The 20,334-nt window shown below is 35.7% G+C and overlaps 3 protein-coding genes across 3 annotated transcripts; 2 read left to right on the forward strand and 1 right to left on the reverse strand.

Annotated features, from left to right (window-relative positions):
• Nucleotides 1-5,792: 5,792 nt before the first annotated feature.
• On the forward strand, nucleotides 5,793-7,854 carry LOC120336329 (uncharacterized). The gene is made up of 4 exons (XM_039403991.2): nucleotides 5,793-6,033; nucleotides 6,404-6,457; nucleotides 6,785-6,977; nucleotides 7,547-7,854. Exons 1-4 carry the CDS (start codon nucleotides 5,901-5,903, stop codon nucleotides 7,659-7,661), a joined length of 495 nt encoding a protein of 164 aa, XP_039259925.1. The 5' UTR covers nucleotides 5,793-5,900; the 3' UTR covers nucleotides 7,662-7,854.
• A 4,389-nt stretch (nucleotides 7,855-12,243) lies between these two features.
• LOC120336242 (C-type lectin mannose-binding isoform-like) lies at nucleotides 12,244-15,390 on the forward strand. The gene is made up of 6 exons (XM_039403872.2): nucleotides 12,244-12,420; nucleotides 12,931-13,028; nucleotides 13,230-13,299; nucleotides 13,881-13,913; nucleotides 13,992-14,142; nucleotides 14,597-15,390. The coding sequence occupies exons 1-6, from the start codon at nucleotides 12,366-12,368 to the stop codon at nucleotides 14,856-14,858; spliced, it is 669 nt and encodes a 222-aa protein (XP_039259806.2). The 5' UTR covers nucleotides 12,244-12,365; the 3' UTR covers nucleotides 14,859-15,390.
• Nucleotides 15,347-18,362, reverse strand: LOC120336241 (uncharacterized). The gene is made up of 7 exons (XM_039403869.2): nucleotides 18,189-18,362; nucleotides 17,610-17,725; nucleotides 16,994-17,177; nucleotides 16,632-16,664; nucleotides 16,318-16,362; nucleotides 15,679-15,850; nucleotides 15,347-15,593 (listed from the first exon to the last, which is right to left on the reverse strand). The coding sequence occupies exons 1-7, from the start codon at nucleotides 18,253-18,255 to the stop codon at nucleotides 15,347-15,349; spliced, it is 864 nt and encodes a 287-aa protein (XP_039259803.2). The 5' UTR covers nucleotides 18,256-18,362.
• Between the last annotated feature and the right edge of the window lie 1,972 nt (nucleotides 18,363-20,334).

The following is a 20,334-nucleotide window of genomic DNA, read 5'->3' on the forward strand; positions in this document are numbered from 1 at the left end:
CGAAAGTATTATTTACGCCAAGCAAGTTGTTTACGTCTTACGGCACTTGACTCATTACTTATCGATCTTGATGGGTAAGTATATTGATAGGTATTTGTTTGTTTGTCTGCCCGTTAGATTGACGCGATATCTCACGAAAGTGAGGTTGAATCACCTCCAAATTTGTGCATGTGCATTCATCATATCTCGGGCCAAAAGCCTATTGATTTTGGATGAATTATGTCGTATAATTAGCGAGTTAATAATTAATTAGTGATGTGGCACGCGGTGTCGCTGTGGAGTAAGAGTAAGTAAGTAACTTTTGATCGATAAGTCTTCGGTATACGACCGATATTTTCGTATCTCGGACCAGAAGCCTATTGATTTTGGATGAATTATGCCGTATAATTAGCGAATTATTAAGTAATTAGTTATTCGTATATATATTTACTCGGTAGCAGATCAGATGGTGTTTTCAAAACTAACCCAGGTGAACTATGACTGGGACAAGGAAATTTTGCCTGAGACGCCAAATTTTGCTGGTTACGATGACCAATGTTTATGGGTGAATTCGGAAAGCGGGTGGTAAGAATGATATACTGTATAAAACTATATGTGAAAATAAAATGACCGTTCGTGGGTCAAAAAGTATGCTGGTGCAATTTTATGTTGTTTCGGATATGGCCATGAAGGTTATCCGCAGAGGCGAATCCTGAAATTTCTAAAAATCGGTTTTAAAATTTCTAATTGCCAAGCAAGACTCCTATCAGCTAGCGGGCCCGGCTGGTTGTCGAAAAAGGTGGGTTTTTGAGAGTCTTTGGTGTCTAAAAAGCGTATTCACCACATATTCAGTTTTTAATTTTACTCCATTGATTCCAATACAAATTAAACAAATTATTATCTACTTTTCAAGAGGTTGTTAACTTTTAAATGAGATAATAAAGTGGAATTCAAGCATAAGTGAATAGTATCGGTTTATTACGGAAAATGTTAGTAGGCTAAGTAAGGGAAATGAATATTCGAGCTCGAGAAAAAAATATCGCTAGCAATGATAGCTGAAATTATACTCATTTTTTCGGCCCCGAGTCAATGCTAGGTGCGGATGCTACGTAAAAAAATGTTCCAGACATTGCCTATTTAGTTAGTAGTAACCAAAATTAAAAGAAGCAACAAAAAATATATCCATTTTTCAAAATCGACATTAAAAATGATGTTTTCCTATAGTGCATACATGTGTATGTATGTATATTGTAATATATTTTACTCATGCGCATTTTTTGAATAATGAATTGCTATATATACTTCGTGATTAGACATTTGATAAGCTGCAGTGGGAATGCGACTCGATATTGAAGAAAATCATTGCATTTTACAAATTCAGCGAGCAAGTATATCGCGTGTCTAGACGTCAGGCCGCCCAAATGTTATTTCTGTTTCACGGAGTTTTGTTCCGGCACGGTGTCACATCACGAAAATTCTGGTAAATGTCACAGTCAGAATTTTGTTATAAATATTGAAGAGGTAGGTAGCCAATTGAAAAACCCCAATCTCGTTCGTGGCATAAATTTATATGAAACAAAAATTATATAAGGAGGACTAGCGACCTGGCGTGTATATTAAGCTACAACTTGTGCCTATTGCAACTTTGCGGGCTGATGACAAGATCTATAATGTTTATTTTATGGATAGGTTCCGATTCAGAGTATTGGGAAATGCGATTGAAACAATGTGCGAACAAAAACAATGTATCGCTAAACAACAGATAGAAAATGCGCAAATAGTTCGATTATGCAGCATACCACAACACGTATAGGTGACCGTACATTTGAACCCACGTACATTTGAACCCATGCGTATATCCGCGGGTTCAATCTATATGTGGATGCTAAAACCCATGGGTCAGGGTGAGTATTGGTTCAAATATCTGTAAAACAAACAAAAAAATCAATAGGTGCAATAGTATGCAGGTGCAATTGTCATGGGTTCAAATGTACGTGGGTTCAAATGAGAACCCGAATTAATGTTTGAAACCCTTTGGTTGAAAACTTGAGAATTTTGGTATTAACGTTAATATCATTGAAAACTTCACAAATTATGTTTGCACACTTGAAATCGTTTGAAAACTTTTATGTCACGTCTTTTGATAGCCCGGAATCTATATCGACGAGACACAATGAAAACGTATCGAACGCGCCACTCTCAGCCCCTTTGTCCACAAACAAGACACGTGCATAAATCACTTTTTCTTTATATACTTGGCAAAGAACAGCGGTTTTCTTAAATGAATAAAACACAATTGATTAACATAAGTCAAAACATATCACAACAACAAAAGGCAAATTTCTCACCAAACGTTTTCCGATCCGGGAGGCTAATACAATTACAATATATAACAGATAAATAAACAGTCCACAATACAGACAAATATCTGCGACTCTTTACACGACGAATACGTGATGCAAATGACCGAAAGGAAAACGCTAAACCAGACAATAGATAATAATACTAATTTACGCTACAAACAAAGGGAAAAAAAGGGTAATAATGGGTCTACAATGATTGAATACAAGGCAGAGCACGATGCACTGCATACAGTGGCAAAATATACGACAAACGTACGTTTACAACGTAACAGGCGGGTCAAATACAAGTATCTGGGTGAAGCCGCGGCCCGCACCTTCTTTTAAGATAGCTTTTCTAGTAGTTTTAGGCACAAAAGATTGTTTTTTTTTGCTATGGATCTTACGGCATTGTTAGGGGTCCTTTCAAAAATGGTGAGTTAAAACGCATAAATTTCTTAAGAAAACTGCTATTTAAATTTATTGTTAAACCGGCATTAAACGAATTCAGGAAGAAACACGTTCTTGTAACATCGTGTATTTCGCTAGCTGGTTTTGCTAATATGGCAGTGGCACTCAGGCACTTGTACAAGCTTTGCAACGCAAAGGGATTGCAAATGCTCGCACGTACCATATTAACTAAACTAAAAAATCTTACGCGGGCACACCATTCAAAATTGACACTTCCCCGCGGGCCGCACATTTTTTCCTTGCGGGCCGAATGTGGCCCGCAGTTTGGTTACGTAATTGCTGCATAAAGTAACAATATTTAAACATAGATAAGAGAAAAATAGGGAACGAGTAACTCACGAAAGTATTATTTACGCCAAGCAAGTTGTTTACGTCTTACGGCACTTGACTCATTACTTATCGATCTTGATGGGTAAGTATATTGATAGGTATTTGTTTGTTTGTCTGTCTGTTAGATTGACGCGATATCTCACGAAAGTGAGGTTGAAATACCTCCAAATTTGTGCATGTGCATTCATCATATCTCGGACCAAAAGCCTATTGATTTTAGATGAATTATGTCGTATAATTAGCGAGTTAATAATTAATTAGTGATGTGATACGCGGTGTCGCTGTGGAGTAAGAGTAAGTAAGTAACTTTTGATCGATAAGTCTTCGGTATACGACCGATATTTTCGTATCTCGGACCAGAAGCCTATTGATTTTGGATGAATTATGTCGTATAATTAGCGAGTTATTAAGTAATTAGTTATTCGTATATATATTTACTCGGTAGCAGATCAGATGGTGTTTTCAAAACTAACCCAGGTGAACTATGACTGGGACAAGGAAATTTTGCCTGAGACGCCAAATTTTGCCGGTTACGATGACCAATGTTTATGGGTGAATTCGGAAAGCGGGTGGTAAGAATGATATACTGTATAAAACTATATGTGAAAATAAAATGTCTGTTCGTGGGTCAAAAAGTATGCTGGTGCAATTTTATGTTGTTTCGGATATGGCCATGAAGGTTATCCGCAGAGGCGAATCCTGAAATTTCTAAAAAATCGGTTCTAAAATTTCTAATTGCCAAGCAAGACTCCTATCAGCTAGCGGGCCCGGCTGGTTGTCGAAAAAGGTGGGTTTTTGAGAGTCTTTGGTGTCTTAAAAGCGTATTCACCACATATTCAGTTTTTAATTTTACTCCATTGATTCCAATACAAATTAAAAAAATTATTATCTACTTTTCAAGAGGTTGTTAACTTTTAAATGAGATAATAAAGTGGAATTTAAGCATAAGTGAATAGTATCGGTTTATTACGGAAAATGTTAGTAAGCTATTTAGCCTATTTAGTTAGTAGTAACCAAAATTAAAAGAAGCAACAAAAAATATATCCATTTTTCAAAATCGGCATTAAAAATGATGTTTTCCTATAGTGCATACATGTGTATGTATGTATATTGTAATATATTTTACTCATGCGCATTTTTTGAATAATGAATTGCTATATATACTTCGTGATTAGACATTTGATAAGCCGCAGTGGGAATGCGACTCGATATTGAAGAAAATCATTGCATTTTACAAATTCAGCGAGCAAGTATATCGCGTGTCTAGACGTCAGGCCGCTCAAATGTTATTTCTGTTTCACGGAGTTTTGTTCCGGCACGGTGTCACATCACGAAAATTCTGGTAAATGTCACCGTCAAAATTTTCTTATAAATATTGAAGAGGTAGGTAGCCAATTGAAAAACCCCAATCTCGTTCGTGGCATAAATTTATACGGAACAAAAATTATATAAGGAGAACTAGCGACCTGGCGTGTATATTAAGCTACAACTTGTGCCTATTGCAACTTTGCGGGCTGATGACAAGACTTGTAATGTTTCTTTTAAGGATAGGTTCCGATTCAGAGTATTGGGAAATGCGATTGAAACAATGTACGAACAAAAACAATGTATCGCTAAACAACAGATAGAAAATGCGCAAATAGTTCGATTATGCAGCATACCACAACACGTATAGGTGACCGTACATTTGAACCCACGTACATTTGAACCCATGCGTATATCCGCGGGTTCAATCTATATGTGGGTGCTAAAACCCATGGGTCAGGGTGAGTATTGGTTCAAATATCTGTAAAACAAACAAAAAAATCAATAGGTGCAATAGTATGCAAGTGCAATTGTCATGGGTTCAAATGTACGTGGGTTCAAATGTAATGGAACCCACGTTAATGGTGTATATATGTACAAACACCAAGTGCGGATATGTCTCATGGACCAGGGGTGGGCAAGGTTTTGAACCAGGGGGCCAACAATTTTGCTCATGTAGACTGGTGGGCCATGTAAGTGTGACGTAAAAAGTCACATTTTATGAACAATATTTACAGTGTTACAAAGCAAAGGTGGAATACAATGAGCCTCGGTGCCAAAACCTAATTTAACCGCAATCTCAACAAATTCCTTGAGCTATTTTAGCTGAAACATCAAAATTTGATTCAGGCGGGCCCGATTGAATTACCCAACGGGCCGTACTTTGCCCCTGTATTCTCATAGACTCTGGGAAAAACTAAGGTAAAATCTTGTAACACAAAGAAATTGTTCTAGTAGTTAAAGAGAAAAGTGATTTTTGCACAACAACATAATCGCATAACGATCCGTTAGAGTCTAACGGATCGTTATGGGATTATGTTGTTGTGCAAAAATCACTTTTCTCTTTACGATCCTCTTAACGGTTAGACCATTTCGTGTTTAATAAAAAAAACATCAAAATATAAACTGTAAGGTAAAATCTTGTAACACAAAGAAATTGTTCTAGTAGTTAAAGAGAAAAGTGATTTTTGCAAACAACATAATCCCATAACGATCCGTTAGAGTCTAACGGATCGTTATGGGATTATGTTGTTGTGCAAAAATCACTTTTCTCTTTACGGTTCTCTTAACGGTTAGACCATTTCGTGTTTAATGAAAAAAACATCAAGATATAAACTGTAAAGTTAACTAACCAATAGTTTGCTGGCAAGAATTGTGCATAACGTTTTCATTATCACTTTTTTTATCAAGCATTCCAAGTTGTATCATTGGGAATAAGAATACGTTATCTTTTCCACATAAAACCCAACTGAAGCAATGAAAGCAAGAATCTTTATATATACCAGCCTGCTGCTGCTGTCAGATTTTGCCTTCAGTCACGACGGACTATCGCGCCAAAAGAAGTGCGGGGCATTAAATACCGTGCTTCAGGATTATTGCTTTGGTGACGGTGAGTATAAATAATGAGGTTTGGACGAGAATCGCCCCGTTAGATCAAATTCAAGCTCATGTTAAAAATCTTCATTTTTCTTCATGACTTCAGAGATTCACTTTCAACCGTGCCATAAAAGGAATAAATACGAGTGAAAAGACTGAGATTTGACATACGTTACGTACCGGTATACAAAAATTGGATAATATTGAAATTACAGAACACACTCTGCATAGGATCCTAGTAGTTTTTGATTTATAAAATTTGCCTTTTATTCCACATTTGCAATTTACTTGATATTCAAATGCATCGGGATTTTTAAGTTGGCGATTGTTATTCTGATAGAGTCCCAGAGAAAATCCCTCAAATATATTTTGTTCATTCACAGGAGGATCGGAAGTTTCTTCTACAGCGACATGCACAAATAAATGGAATACCGAACGTAAGTATACCTGTGTTACATTTCAATGTTCTTTTAATGATACTGCCGTAGAACGTGAACCACGATGGCGGACATCGGACCGTCGTATGTGTACCAGTTTAGGGTCAGGCCATAATTTTATTCCAACGTCCTTTTTTTAGTTCTATTACGAGTTCGGGGACTAGCCAAGTGACAGTATTTGTACCTAAAATTATGGCTCAACACTAACCCTCTAACCCATAATTCATTCTTTAATTTTCGGTATAGTTCTACAACCATTTTCCTTTTGTAGACGACGAAATGAGGTTTATTTAAATCAAAAAAGCCTTTATTTCACTTATCTTCTAGCGGCGGATTACGTGTATCTCGGCTGTTACAATGAAGAAAAACCGTGGAAAGGAAATCGTATAGTTGCACCAGTTGAAGATAAATTTCCGACTGTTTCCGGAAGCTATAAATCTAGAACCAATGCTATAGAAAAGTGTGCAAAAGTTGCTTCGTGCCTGGGATATAAAGTATTTGTGATACAGGATGGTGGATGGTAAAACACTTTTATAGTAATAGGCATATTGTATACGACTGGTGGATTAATAGTTCTCCCAAATACTATTATATATAATTAAAAAAAACGCTTCATTTTTTCAAGCGTTTTGAAAATTTCATATAAACATCCGAAGTTAAGCGCTTTGCCAGTAACATTTATCCCGAGTTTTTAAATAATTACCAAATTACTTGTTACATTTGTCTGCTTTTTCTACGGACTTTATCTTCTTCGGATCTATTCGTGCTACCCAATACGTATTTCATTGCATTTTTAAGTTCAAAAGCTAGAAACTGATCAAATAACTCCTCTCCGCTTGCGGAGAAGTACTAATCTTCCGGCGACTTCGTTCAGTCCGTAAGTACTGAAAATACGACAAAACTGATTGGTCCATTAGTTACCAGATTATTTTAAAACAGAAACTACTGCGACACAACTCCAGGAATCATATAGTTTATATAAACATGGTTTTTTGAAAATCTTTTTGTTTCAAGTAGTCCTTTGATCTGATTTCGAAATCCCCTTCGATATATTGTATTTGTTACTATGCATATTTGTACATATATCAGGTGTGCGACTTCAGAGAACGCCCACAAAGTATATGGGAAATACGGATCATCAAACGCCTGTGCTCAAGATGGGGAAGGAGCTGGCGGGACAAACGCAGTGTACATGTTACTTTGATGACATTACCCGTTGAAGACTTTTGATGCCGTTTTCGTCCTATATGATTACGCAGCAAAGACGCGTCAATTTTAGACCATATATTCACTTTTTAATATGACTCCATTCATTTCAATACAAATTAAACGAATTATTATCTACCTTTCAAGAGATTGGTAACTTTTGAATGATACAATAAAGAAGAATACACGCATATGTGAATATTGTCGATTTCGTGAGAAAAATGTTAGTAGGCTAAGTAAGGGAAATGGAGTATTCGAGCTCGAGGAAAAATATGGTTACAATGATACTTAAAAGTGTTCCAGATTACAGCCTAGCAAAAATGTATCACAAGAAAGCTGAAATTTCATGTCAGAATTCTTGACATACAAGCAATAAATCTCGCTGGGGAAAAATGTTTGAATACCTTATCAGATATAACTTCAAAGTGATAGGTCTGTTTGTACAAACATTTGTGGGTGCAGATGTCCATGGTGCAAATTTCCATGGATACAAATAGGGTTGGACATTTTCGACACACTGGTGTTTCGAAATCGAAACGAAATTTGATAATCGAAACGAAATCGACACGACACGAAGCCCAAGTTAGTCGTCACAAACAATAAAACATGACACCATTATTACACATCGAATTCAATGTATAGTAGAAGATATTTTCAAGGATTAAATTTTGATCCACAAAAAGAAAACACTTGAAGGTATTTCGAGAGCGTGAAATGTTAATGCAAAGCACCTCGTGTAAGTGATTATTTCCACAAAAATTTCTGCATATTGACAAAACAGTGACCAAATAACACGAGAATAATACGAAAACAGACTGTGCAAATGAAATTTCACGATCTTCTACGTGTAAAAGAATCAAATCGTGATACCTCTGCGAATTCCAATTGCACATGATATGACGTCATAATTTGCGTTTCGAAAATCTGAACAGCGCCGTTTCGACTTATCAGTGTTTCGAAACGCCCAGCCCTGAAGTAGGTGCCAAAGCACATGAGTGTACCTAACTAGTTAATAGTCACAAATAAAATATATTGAAGAATTTTCGTCGGTATATCGAGGTGTTCTATGAGGTTTTTGTTTTGCGCTATGCATTATGCTTTGGGGTAAATTTTACAACCACATACGTTTCTCTAATACTTATATAAGTATGCATTTCAATTAAATCACATTTTGAATGAAAACTTGCATAACGCGTTTGTTGAATAATTCTGATAATCACATTGTCAAAGGTCAGACCTTTGTTATGGAGCAATATGAATGCAGCTTGTGTCCCAGCACATTTTCATTAATAAAGAAAATGATCGCACAGACCAATTTGAAATCCAATATAGCCAAGTAGATCAATAGCCAAATAGTACATACTCTACAATTCCTTTTTGTTTGTTGGACATTTTATTAACTGGCCTGGTACCGCATCACGAAATATTAATACGGTATACAGTATATGGGTATTTCAAATGCCTGCAGCCGCAAATCATATTTTATTTCGAAGAGCATTGTTTCGGACCATAAGCAGTTGGTTGCAAAAAATGTGATCACGTTAATTAGGGTAATGTCGGACTATATAGAATGCAATTCCTTGTACTGAGGTACTCTTGTAACAAATTATTGATTTAAAAGTTAACCCACGATAAGATAACATCAAACTTGTACGTGGGTACAAAGATGTCACGTCAGGAGTTGATGTGAGCAATCCAAACGTGTTTTCAAAATCCAAGAAAGGTGATGACATTTCAGTATATTCGTGAAACGCCTTACACAATCGCCGTCGTGCCTGTAAGAGTTGAAATATAGTTCAATTTAATATTGAACGCTGGAAACGTTCGTGCTTCGCGCTTTTGATCTTCGCACATTTAAACTCGCGTCACTCCTTGTCTGGAGAGACGTCTTGTGCTTTACTTCAGTAAAACACACTTCTATTTTCAAGCATGGGGCCATGTTACAGCAGTGATGAAACGCATATATGACTTTGCGTCGCGCGATCCCGTTTTATTTAGCTACGTCCCGAAAATGAGTTTTAAATGAAATGTGACAGAGGAAAACATAGTTGAATGCTGAGAGAAAACGTATTTTTTTGCCCACAACAATGGTAAACCACAGTGTCTGATGTGCTTTCAAGTAATATCTGGTACGAAAGTGTATAATTTTGAGCGACATTACAACACAAAATACGAGAAAAATACGGAAGAAACAATAAATTGTTTTGTTAATTTGTTTGCGCTTTATATATCTTACTTAAAAAGAAAACGACGTCCACGCAATATAACGATAGGCTGATTAGAAGTTCTCTCATTTTTTTAATATATATAAACATAAAGTAAGCAAACTCGCAGTATGTTGATCACTTTTGGGTTTTCCCGACTGTGGCCCGCAGGAATTTTTTGCGGTCCTTTAACCTCGCAAACTTGGAGATACGTCCTAATTGAGGTTATTTTATTTTGCGTCGCTCAAGTATAAAAGAATTTATATTTTCGTAGATTGAAATTTATTTTTTCAATGATATCGGCTACAATATCAGTAAAACTTCCAGTGCAGTAAATTGTAAATAAAACGCAACAATAATTGGACTCCGCACACAAATATTTTATGGCAAAATTACCAACGATGATGTATGCGCAACAAGAGAATTATGCTATGATCCTTAACTTACTTGAAAGATCAAAGCTGGAAGAAGATCAAGGTTTTGACCAATGTTCCCTCTAATTTCTTGTAGTATGTGTGCGCAGAACTTTTGGTATGTGCGCACTTTTTTGGAAATGGCTAATATTTGTGCAAAAACCAATGAAGAAATTTTGGCGTTCTAACCGGGTAATGGGTGGGCCAACAACAACACTTTCTCAACCTGCCAACCGAGAAAATTGTTACATTACATCGAAGTACGTCTGTGCGCAGTGAATCTATGCGTGTGCGCAGCCTCTGAAAGCTGTGTGCGCGCGCACACGCGCACACCTTAGAGGGAACACTGGTTTTGACTCAAATTGGTAACTGCCAAGAGCACGAGAATATAAAAATAGTTTGCTAATTCTTTTTTTATCCTGTTTTACTGTACGCCACTGTTTACTCTCGTTAATTTTTTGTAAAATTTATTAGTAAATAAATGCTTGTTCGCTCATTTCGTTTTCGTACCAAGTAACAACAGATAGAATTGACATCTTGAATATGGTTTTGCATTAAATTCTTCAATGAAAAAAGCGACGGAAAAATTGAAAGCACGCAAAAAACGCTAAGAAAACTAAACAAAATATATTCTTAAAAAGTATTTCAATGTTAGGTTTCTTCTGTATAACCAGATTCCATTAATATTAAACATGACATTAATATGAAACTTTGCGCAAAATAGCAAAATGAACGATGTTTGGAGCATTTAAATGCTTCTGAACTCAAAAGGTAATTGGATTCTCTCATAATGGGGCACGTAATCGTCATTACAAAATGTGTGGTCTGTCATTTTTCTTCCCTGATATTTTTCATATTCGTGCTTCCATTTGTGTTTTGACGCCTAACTCAGAAGGCGCCTCAATATGATATATATTGTTTGCAATTTCTTATTGCGCAATTCTTCAACCTTTTACTGCACAAAAGCATGAAATAATTTGCTTTGAAACAAACTTTGAAATTGAATTACATATGCGTATGGTTAATTATAAATTTCTGGTAACTAACTTAACTGCGCAGCAACAAAAATAATTTGTTTACAATAGCATTTTCAAATATATCTGTTAGTTTATTTACGTTTTGTAATCCAATAGTTAAAATTAGGACGACATGAATTCCCAATCAAAATCCTATTTTATACTTATTTTCGTACATAAACTTTTCACTGTTTAATCGAAGTTAAAATTCGTGCGTTTTTCCAAATTGTACCCTACAAATCGAGATATATAATCTACTACTACTTGTTTGAAATATCGAGAAAGATTTTCAATATCGTGATTATCGAGGAACATTTGCAACTTTCCAAGTAATATCGCGAAGTGTATTACCCTATTTCCAATGGTGGGATTCAGCCGGTTCGCACCGGTTCTATAGAACCGTCTCGCGGAATTTTATGAGATCAGTGAACCGGTTAGCATTACTAAAAAAACATATAACAGAACCGGCCGAAAAATATGCCTTCTGTGATGGAACCGACTGACAAAAAATTGAATCCCACCGCTGCCTATCGCGCTGCCTATATGCACGGGCCAGACTAATAGCTAAAAGAGGATTCAGTGTGACTTATTAATTAATTGTAACTTTCATACAGTTATGATGTAACACAGATAACTTCTCATAAATGGTTAATACTAGTTCCACTCACTAGTTCAAGTCATACATGCGTCAATATCTTCATTTACGCATGAATAACAGTCAACTTACGTCATAAAAAGTGTTTGCAAGCTGCAAATACAAAACAACAAATCAATCACAGACCAAAAGCTTCCCCCAAGTCGAAGAAGATATATTGAAGAAAGCACAAGTCTTTCGACTTGTTTATGCAAAATGATAAAAATGCTAGAAATAGCTTTCATCTTGGCACTGAGTGTATTGCAATAAATCAAATAATTGTTTCCGAATGAGCAGAAAAAGTCAAGTGGCAACAGCATACAACATGGCCCACAATATAGAGACTCAAAAGCATAAACAAATGCGAAATCCTTAATTTTACATTGTAGCTATCTTGATATAAACTACAGGGTGTTGCAGATCGCCAGCGAGACAATGTGGCTATTGATTTTTTTGTTTGTAAGTTCTAAATGTTCACCAGGCTATGCAGGTAAGTGATTGAACTTTCTAAATTAAGTTTTGTGTTACAAATAATAAATTAGGGCTTTGCGTTTGGAATTTTTATTTTATGATACATCGTTAAATTTATGTTTGATCACAATTTAGTTGGGGTTATAATATTAGTTCATTTGTAGCTAGACAAGTAAATATCACGAGGTTATGTGCTTATTACTTATCGATTTTAATCGGTAAGTAAGTTGATAGGTATTTGTCTGTCTGTCTGTCTGTCTGTCTGTTAGGTGCACGCGATATCTCGCGAAAGCGAGATTGAATCTGCTCCAGATTTTGCATGTGCATTCATCATATGTCGGACCAGAAGCCTATTGATTTTGAATGAATTATGTCGTATAATTAGCGAGTTATTAATTAATTAGTAATTGAACACAATGTGTCACTATGGAATAAGAGCGCTGTTTTGGGGATCCCCTGATTTTCGATCGATAAGTCTTCGGTCTCTGACCAATATTCTCGTTTTCAGTTTGATCTGATCTTGTTTCAGAGGAAATATGCCTGGTGAAATATGACACTAACAGCACGTTAGTGAAACTTGGCGTATCAGAGGGCTTAAGAGGCGAACCTGGAAGATCCGGTAAACGCGTAAGTTTATCTGAATTAAATTGAAATAAGTATTTATATACACTCAAGTCCTTAAGCAATTGTGAATGTGAAAATAGAATATAGGCTACTCCGAGATGCACTATTATACTCTGTACTGAGCATAAATTACATTTTCTATGCTATTCTGATATAAAATATAAAGTGGCGATTTTCCTGTTCATGTTCACTGTATATTCTCAGGGACCAATCGGACCGCCGGGACCGGCTGGACCAGGTGAAAGCGACACCGTCTTGAGACAACGATACGACGGTAAGCATATAAACACTACTTATTTTTCAAGTTTGAGCAATAATCATTTGATTCAGACAGTAAACGTTGTGAGTAGAACAAAAAAGTGAGAGAATGACTGACAATTCTCACCTGTTCGATACAGACAAATATAGACAGATATCGCATTAAATAGCATTACTTTCGTTTTTTAGTATATTGTCAACATAAATTTCCTAATGCGTATAATTTATTGCATAGACTTAGTCCGTTTGTATAAAGGTGGTCCGCCAAAATTTTGGTCTGGCTTTACCGGTCCATCACTTGAAAAAGGTTGCCGACCACTGGATTAAGCGATGTCAATTGATGGAGATTCGTCAAAACAATGACCTTTTAAAATAAATGTTACTGTTTTTTTCCAACTCTGGGGTGCATGCTTGTAAATTATCGATTTACAATTACAAGCCATAGAAAATTAATTACGCAATTCATCACTGTTTATAAAATTACACAATGTTCATGATGATATATTTGATGAAATTTATTGTTTGGTAAAATAAAGCTATGAGTTTTGATCATAACTAATACAATTCTTTTTATTTCACCTCTTTTTTACATTTTAGCAAAAATTGCCGCTTTGGAAGCAAGACTTAACGGTGAGTGTGATTAAAATGTGTTTCTAGTCTGAAATTTTATGTCACTTTTGATCATTTATCTACATTTTTATGTTACAGCATTGAGTGACCCGGAATGGTACTTGGCCACCAATGGCTTCCGATATAGAATACTAAATAGGCCGACGGACTTTTCTGATGCACAGGACCAGTGTACCAATGCTGGTGGCAAGCTGGCAACTGTCGGAATGAGAAACAAAAAAGTGAAAACGTGGGTATTTTTTTGCTATTTAATGCAATCACTCTACAGTAGACACAGATTGGTTTCAGTATTTTTGAATCGCAAGAACCGCAATATGTTGTCCTTCGCCACACAGAGTTAAATTAGCACTAATCTTCCCTAATCGAAAAGCACAAACGCAAAATACAAAAATGATCGTAACCATACAGGATACAAAATTATATACCAAAACAGGACTAGATTTTATTAGATTGGGGTTTGGGGACATTTAGAACAACTGCTTTGGTCAATTTTTTTATGTCGGACAAGATCTCGGAATCATTGTAACAGAAGGGCGTCGTCAATGAATCAATACACCAGGGAATTTATTATGAAACAACGTAAAATATTTATGATGAACACAATTGTTTTCGGTTATTTCAATGAATAACGACAGCCAATCTATATATTATTTATCATCTCGGTTTTGATTCATATTTGACAGAAAAATTCTTGAATTTTTATTCACTGATGCATACAAAACGGGATTATGGATTGGACTGACAGATATAGAAGAACAAGGCAGTTGGGTATGGCTGGATGGGATTACTGCTGATGAAGATGCTACTGATTGGGATGAACATGAGCCAAACAATCATGAAGGAAGGGAACATTGTGCTCAGATTCGTTATGGACGTGAAGGGACTTATAACGATATCCCGTGTTCTTCAGAACTGTATTATCCGCTTTGTGAGCGTGGCGTTTGATTGCTGAAATTCAAACCTAATTTTGATAATTACTTCATACATTGTTTTAGTCGTTAAAAAGCAGCATAACAACTTTTCAAAGAAATGGACAATTAGTTCAAAAAGCTAAGTTTATAAGAAGGAAACTATTGAGCTTCGTCATCGTGCAAATATTATCAAGCCGCTATGACGATTTTGAATAAAGTAAAACATCACTTTATATATCTTCGTCAATATCTCGTATTACTTGCAATGTGCACCATAAGTGACAGTCGACGTATCATATTAGCAATAGATGTTATCTTTGATACGTTAGAATGAAATATTAGATTTGTAATCTGAGAAAATGTGATATTTACTTTACTAACACCATTGCTCTTCACCATTCACTTTAAGTCGATAAAAACAGTTCTTGAAAACGACTACCTTTGCCAGAAAATAGCCAGTAAAATACAAATAACACATTAAATTTCACATTCAGGATATTTTATCGTTAGTTTTGGTTTTATTTATCGTTCGCATAGAGCTCTTTGATCGGTGCTGCATCTTGAATCGTATACTTTTCCATATCTAACTGAAAATAAGGCGCAATCCTCTCTTTGATAACCGTCATCGGGTTGATTTTCCGCCCAAGGAGTGTTAAACATAGTTGATCTAATGCCGTCTTCCCAGTACCAATCTCCTTCCGTGTCCTTGTCGTTCAAACCGATCCAAACAGACGACTTTCTCTTTGTTATAAAGTTCTTATACAGGTATCTGGACGACATAAAATATATCAGATGATTGGCAATAAATGAACAATTATCAATTTGGGTGAACTAAATACAAATGATTAACTCACAAGAGAACTTCGGTGTCCCTGATACCAACGATAGCGAGAGTGGAGTTCCTTAATTCACAAAACTTTTTCCCTTCTTCGTAGTTGACATTCCCGCTGATAAAATATTCGTATCCGTTCGATGCAGAAACCCACCCTAAGATGTCGATCTCGCCTTCTGGTACTCCCAAAGGAACTAAAAAGTCCCAAAATGTCACAAATAGTAAAAAAGTGATTGGTGGATAAGCTAGACTGGCGGACATTTCATATTATCAGAAAAGCAGTTGAAAATTTACAGGATCATTGGTTTAGTTGGTTGTAATCATTCGGAAACAACATATTATGTAAATGAAGACAACACGATAAATTGATGTAGATAGACAGACAGACCAGATATGAAATACACATCACACAGTACGCTTGTAGCCAATTAGTTGTTATGTAACTAAAAGAGTCATGTAGCCAATTTGATGTAGTTTTTTAGTTACATAACAACTAATTAACTACACGCTAATTAAGGCAATACCATATGCTAAAATTTTGCATTTACAACTTTTTAAGATACATTGCGAATACCGTAGTTTACTCTGGACTTATCCAAGTCTACTCATAACCTTTTACTTATTTTCAACCTAAATGGTTTTGTGAAAAGTTTAGTATTACCATTAGGCTTTATCCGTGGTTTTGGTTCCGGTAAGTTCAATATACCTGAAAACATTATAGCTAGTTCAAGTTGCCTGTGATATTGAACGTTGTAAACATGGCAATTAACATAGTATGTAACATATGATGCCTGCTGATATGACCAGTCTATTATTTTGAAGCTAGCAATTTCAAAATAATGCAAGTTTTGTCAAAACATCGTTCAAATTAATTATAAACATGAAGCCGTCACAATCAACCGAACTATACCGTATTTTGATATTCCTTTTATGACTTCACACCTAGTTTCAAACTAGTTTGTATTCAATACTCACTTTTCACAGTATTTTCAAGTCTGGTTAGACGGGCTGAAATAAGGAAAATTTCGAAATCAATCAGATACTCAACTTCCGATAAAACAAAAATTTTTAAATTGGTAATTTTTAAAATTGCTCCTGCATAAAAAACGTAATAAATTATTGTTACTAAATAGTTTTTTTATCGCACCATGTCCTGTTAATTTGAACCTACTCCTCCACGAAACCGTTATTTTCCTATCATAGGAACACAATCGCATTTGATTGGTTACACATTGGGCACACCTGGCTCATTTGATTTTAGGTTTTGTCTTCTAAGATCTTAGACGAAACAAAAATGTTCCAATGTAAAAGCATGACTTTGGTCAAAGTATTTGTACCTTCAATGTTGGAATCAACAGGTTGTGTTTTCCCAACAGATGGCTCTCCCAATAATGCAAGTATTTCCTTTTTAACATCTTCTATTGAGACTCCTCCCGGTCCAACAGGAGGTCCTGGCTCTCCCTTATCACCTACGGGACCAACTGGTCCTGGAGGCCCTGGCGGACCCGCAATTCCTCCACTCTTCAAAATGAACAGATTATATTAGTAATATAAACAACATGCAAAGGAAAGTTTTCTATAATAGTTAGACTTTTAAGAAAATTGAGTACATTTTGAGATTTTTTGGAAACAGTTTTCAACATTTTTTAAGTCGTTGGTTTAGGCTGATTTTTAATGCTATTTACGTAGTCTTAATATTTCGTAAACAAATCCTAAATTTCCCCCTTTCAGTACATACATAAATCCAGTACGTATGCTAAACATCCATCCATATTATATTCTCCCATATGATAAGGATCAAATATTTTTGTCATTTGACATTGACCTTCTCAGGTAGCAGTCACTTGCAACTTCTGCGAACATTTCTCAATGTCAATGTGCGCAATGCACCCTCACGCATTTTACAAAAACTATTACATACAGAAAAACAACATCTTGAGCAGATGTACTGACCGATTGAATTCCAAAATTTATTCCACTCCATTCAGCCTTCATCCTTGAAGTCGCTGGATCATAACATATTTCAGTAGTGGCACAAGTGTCTTTTGTAGACGTCGTCAGAGTTTGCCCTAAACATTGATGACAATTGAAAAAAAAAATCATGCCATTGAATACAACCCGTCGTTATTTGTCCAGATGCAACCGAAAAATTCAGCTCCATGGCGTTGGGATCTAGTTGACATTATTATATATACACATATATATATATTAGAAATTACCCGTTCAAGGTACAGAGACTTTGTTCAGGCTGTAAGCAGAGTTTCATAAAACACATCGTGGAAATATCATTCCTTCAAAATACATTCATTGAGTAGCTTATCTGATCTGCACCTCATCCGACTGGAAATGTTGGATGAATCATTTTGCACTGTGGTTGAGTCACTTTTAGAAGAAAGCGAAAGTATCTATCATTCTGATTCAGTTAATGATGATATTTTTGTCGAGCTTTTGGAACAAATGTAGTAGCATATTTCTTCATTGTCGTTTTCTAGGATAAATCAAACACTTATATTGAAATAGATATTTATCTACCTTGTGCAGTCGGGCCATGTGCAAAAATGAACGACAGAAAAATGTAAGCTTTTCCATAGAACTTCATATTGGTCGACTTGTTAATACCGCATTTCTGGAACTTGTGGTAAGTTGAATTTTCTAATCTAAGATATCAGACTCCAAATATTGCTGAAAAAATAACGTTATTCGACACCGAAGTGTTGAATTACGAATTGTAACTGATTCTCGTGAGCTCACACGAACACCTTTTTATTATTTTGTCGCATCTTTACGTTAATCTAAAAATTGCTCTGCGAAGTTCAACGATGTGAAAGTGTTTCTAATCACGTTTCAACGAAAGTCATGATAATTAAAAATGTTTTGAAGTGAATAATGCGTTTTAAACAGAAAATTTTAAATTGGTGGATCTTTAACTGGAAATTGAATTTTAGTTTTAAATTGGTTAGTGCTAAAACATAATAACTTCCGAAATTGAATTTCACGAAATTTATAATCGCAATTTTAGTATCAATTAATTTTGTTTTCCAGTATTTTCACATGAAATCAATTATTTTGATGTTCCAGGAAATAAAATTGCTACATTTTATCATCAGGAGATGTCGAGTAAATGCCAAATGGTGCAACTGATCAGATGTTTCAGGCCTTTTGGCATCATAAACTGGCTATTGGAGTCCTTTTTCGTGGACCGCGATCAGCTGGATCTGTATTCTGTATGTACCGCTAAGTCCACATAACATGTACCGTAGATAATTTACTGTAAAGTAAAACCCCGTCTCGCCAAAGAGATTAGCTAGCCTCTAAAATATTCTCTAGGTTTACTTGAGTTAAACAAACGTAACATATGATTTTAGTTCGCAATAAACTGCACTTCGATTATTTTGTCAGAAGACCGCTTTCAATGCCCAAACTAGAAATAGTTCGTTCTATAAAGAATACTGTTGTTCACTAAAACACCAGGATTTCTTGAACGAACATTAGGCCCCCTTGGAGGGATCCAAAACGATTATGCGGCGCCACGAGCAAGGGCTTTTATTATATACATTCGCTATAGTCTAAGACAGGGGTCGGCAACCTTTTGTCGATCGCGGGCGAAATTCAAGGGTTGCGAGTCATTGGCGGGCCGCACATATTTTTAGAAAGTTGAAAACCGAACGGATGATTCTTTTTATAATAAAAATCAAGAAGTGATGCATCTCTCCTCTCGAATAGAATATAGATTTATTTCATCATTGCAATGCATCTCAAAAAATTTCATCTGAATATTTTCGGCGCCATTGAACCTTTTGCACTTAACATCAACGTTTCGCCTAATCATAATTAAATTATAGGCTCATCAAACGAGTAATTGTGAATTTTATACTTGTTAGATTATAATATAATTTAGTCTAGTAATTTAATTTACACTAGTCTCACAATAAATTCTGTTACGTAAAGAATATAATCGTCAAAACAGCTGTTTTGTTAGTTTAATTCAGTGAAGCGTCGCGGGCCGGATGGCCGGTGGCTCATCGTGCTAAGTGTTAAGAATACCTCGCCGCCATAGGGTGGTTCACGTAACCGCTGGTCGGTTACGGCTTTCTCCACTATCAATTCCATGATTCCGAAAGCAAAAAAGTAACTAGTCCCATACCCGACATGAAATGGTTACCGGACAAGAGGCCGTGGTTCGCCATATGGTTAAGCCGTCTTTCTTCTCCCCCGGGATAAATATGCAAACCCTATTCTAATGTTCAAAAGGCTTCAGTTGTGTATCCGAGCGCGTTACATATTATGAAATATTTGCCTCCATAGTACCCGTAAAATATATATATATATATTCAAAAGTCTTTCAGCAACTTAGATTATCTTCAAGACTGGAACATATTAGTTGCGGAAAAAAAACGACTTTTTCCGAGCAATATTAAGAAAAACTACCAATTCCACACGAAAGCGATTCATTAGTTGACTTCGGGTCCGATAGACGAAATATTTTACATATTAAAATTACGTATCGTTTTTGCAAATTATTCCAACCATGGTTCTAGAAAGTGAGAGTATACTATTTTGCAAAAAAATTCGAGTCAAATGACATATTTTTAAATTTCGAAAATACAACTAAGAACTGACAAATAGCTGCATGCTAGTAGCTACAAAAACAAGCTAATGTTCGCCACCATGTCTAAAA

The sequence above is a fragment of the Styela clava genome, chromosome 2, assembly GCF_964204865.1.
Source record: "Styela clava chromosome 2, kaStyClav1.hap1.2, whole genome shotgun sequence".
Classification (NCBI taxonomy): Eukaryota; Metazoa; Chordata; class Ascidiacea; order Stolidobranchia; family Styelidae; genus Styela; species Styela clava.

Coding starts and splice junctions, on each gene's coding strand:
- LOC120336242 (XM_039403872.2), top strand. CDS start 12,366: ATGTGGCTATTGATTTTTTTGTTTGTAAGTTCTAAATGTTCACCAGGC. Junction 13,300..13,880: donor CTTGAGACAACGATACGACG/GTAAGCATATAA, acceptor TTTACATTTTAG/CAAAAATTGCCGCTTTGGAA. Junction 14,143..14,596: donor AGAAACAAAAAAGTGAAAAC/GTGGGTATTTTT, acceptor CATATTTGACAG/AAAAATTCTTGAATTTTTAT.
- LOC120336329 (XM_039403991.2), top strand. CDS start 5,901: ATGAAAGCAAGAATCTTTATATATACCAGCCTGCTGCTGCTGTCAGAT. Junction 6,034..6,403: donor GGATTATTGCTTTGGTGACG/GTGAGTATAAAT, acceptor GTTCATTCACAG/GAGGATCGGAAGTTTCTTCT. Junction 6,458..6,784: donor AAATAAATGGAATACCGAAC/GTAAGTATACCT, acceptor CTTATCTTCTAG/CGGCGGATTACGTGTATCTC.
- LOC120336241 (XM_039403869.2), bottom strand. CDS start 18,255: ATGAAGTTCTATGGAAAAGCTTACATTTTTCTGTCGTTCATTTTTGCA. Junction 16,363..16,631: donor ACTTGAAAATACTGTGAAAA/GTGAGTATTGAA, acceptor TAATGTTTTCAG/GTATATTGAACTTACCGGAA. Junction 15,851..16,317: donor ACCACGGATAAAGCCTAATG/GTAATACTAAAC, acceptor GGGACTTTTTAG/TTCCTTTGGGAGTACCAGAA.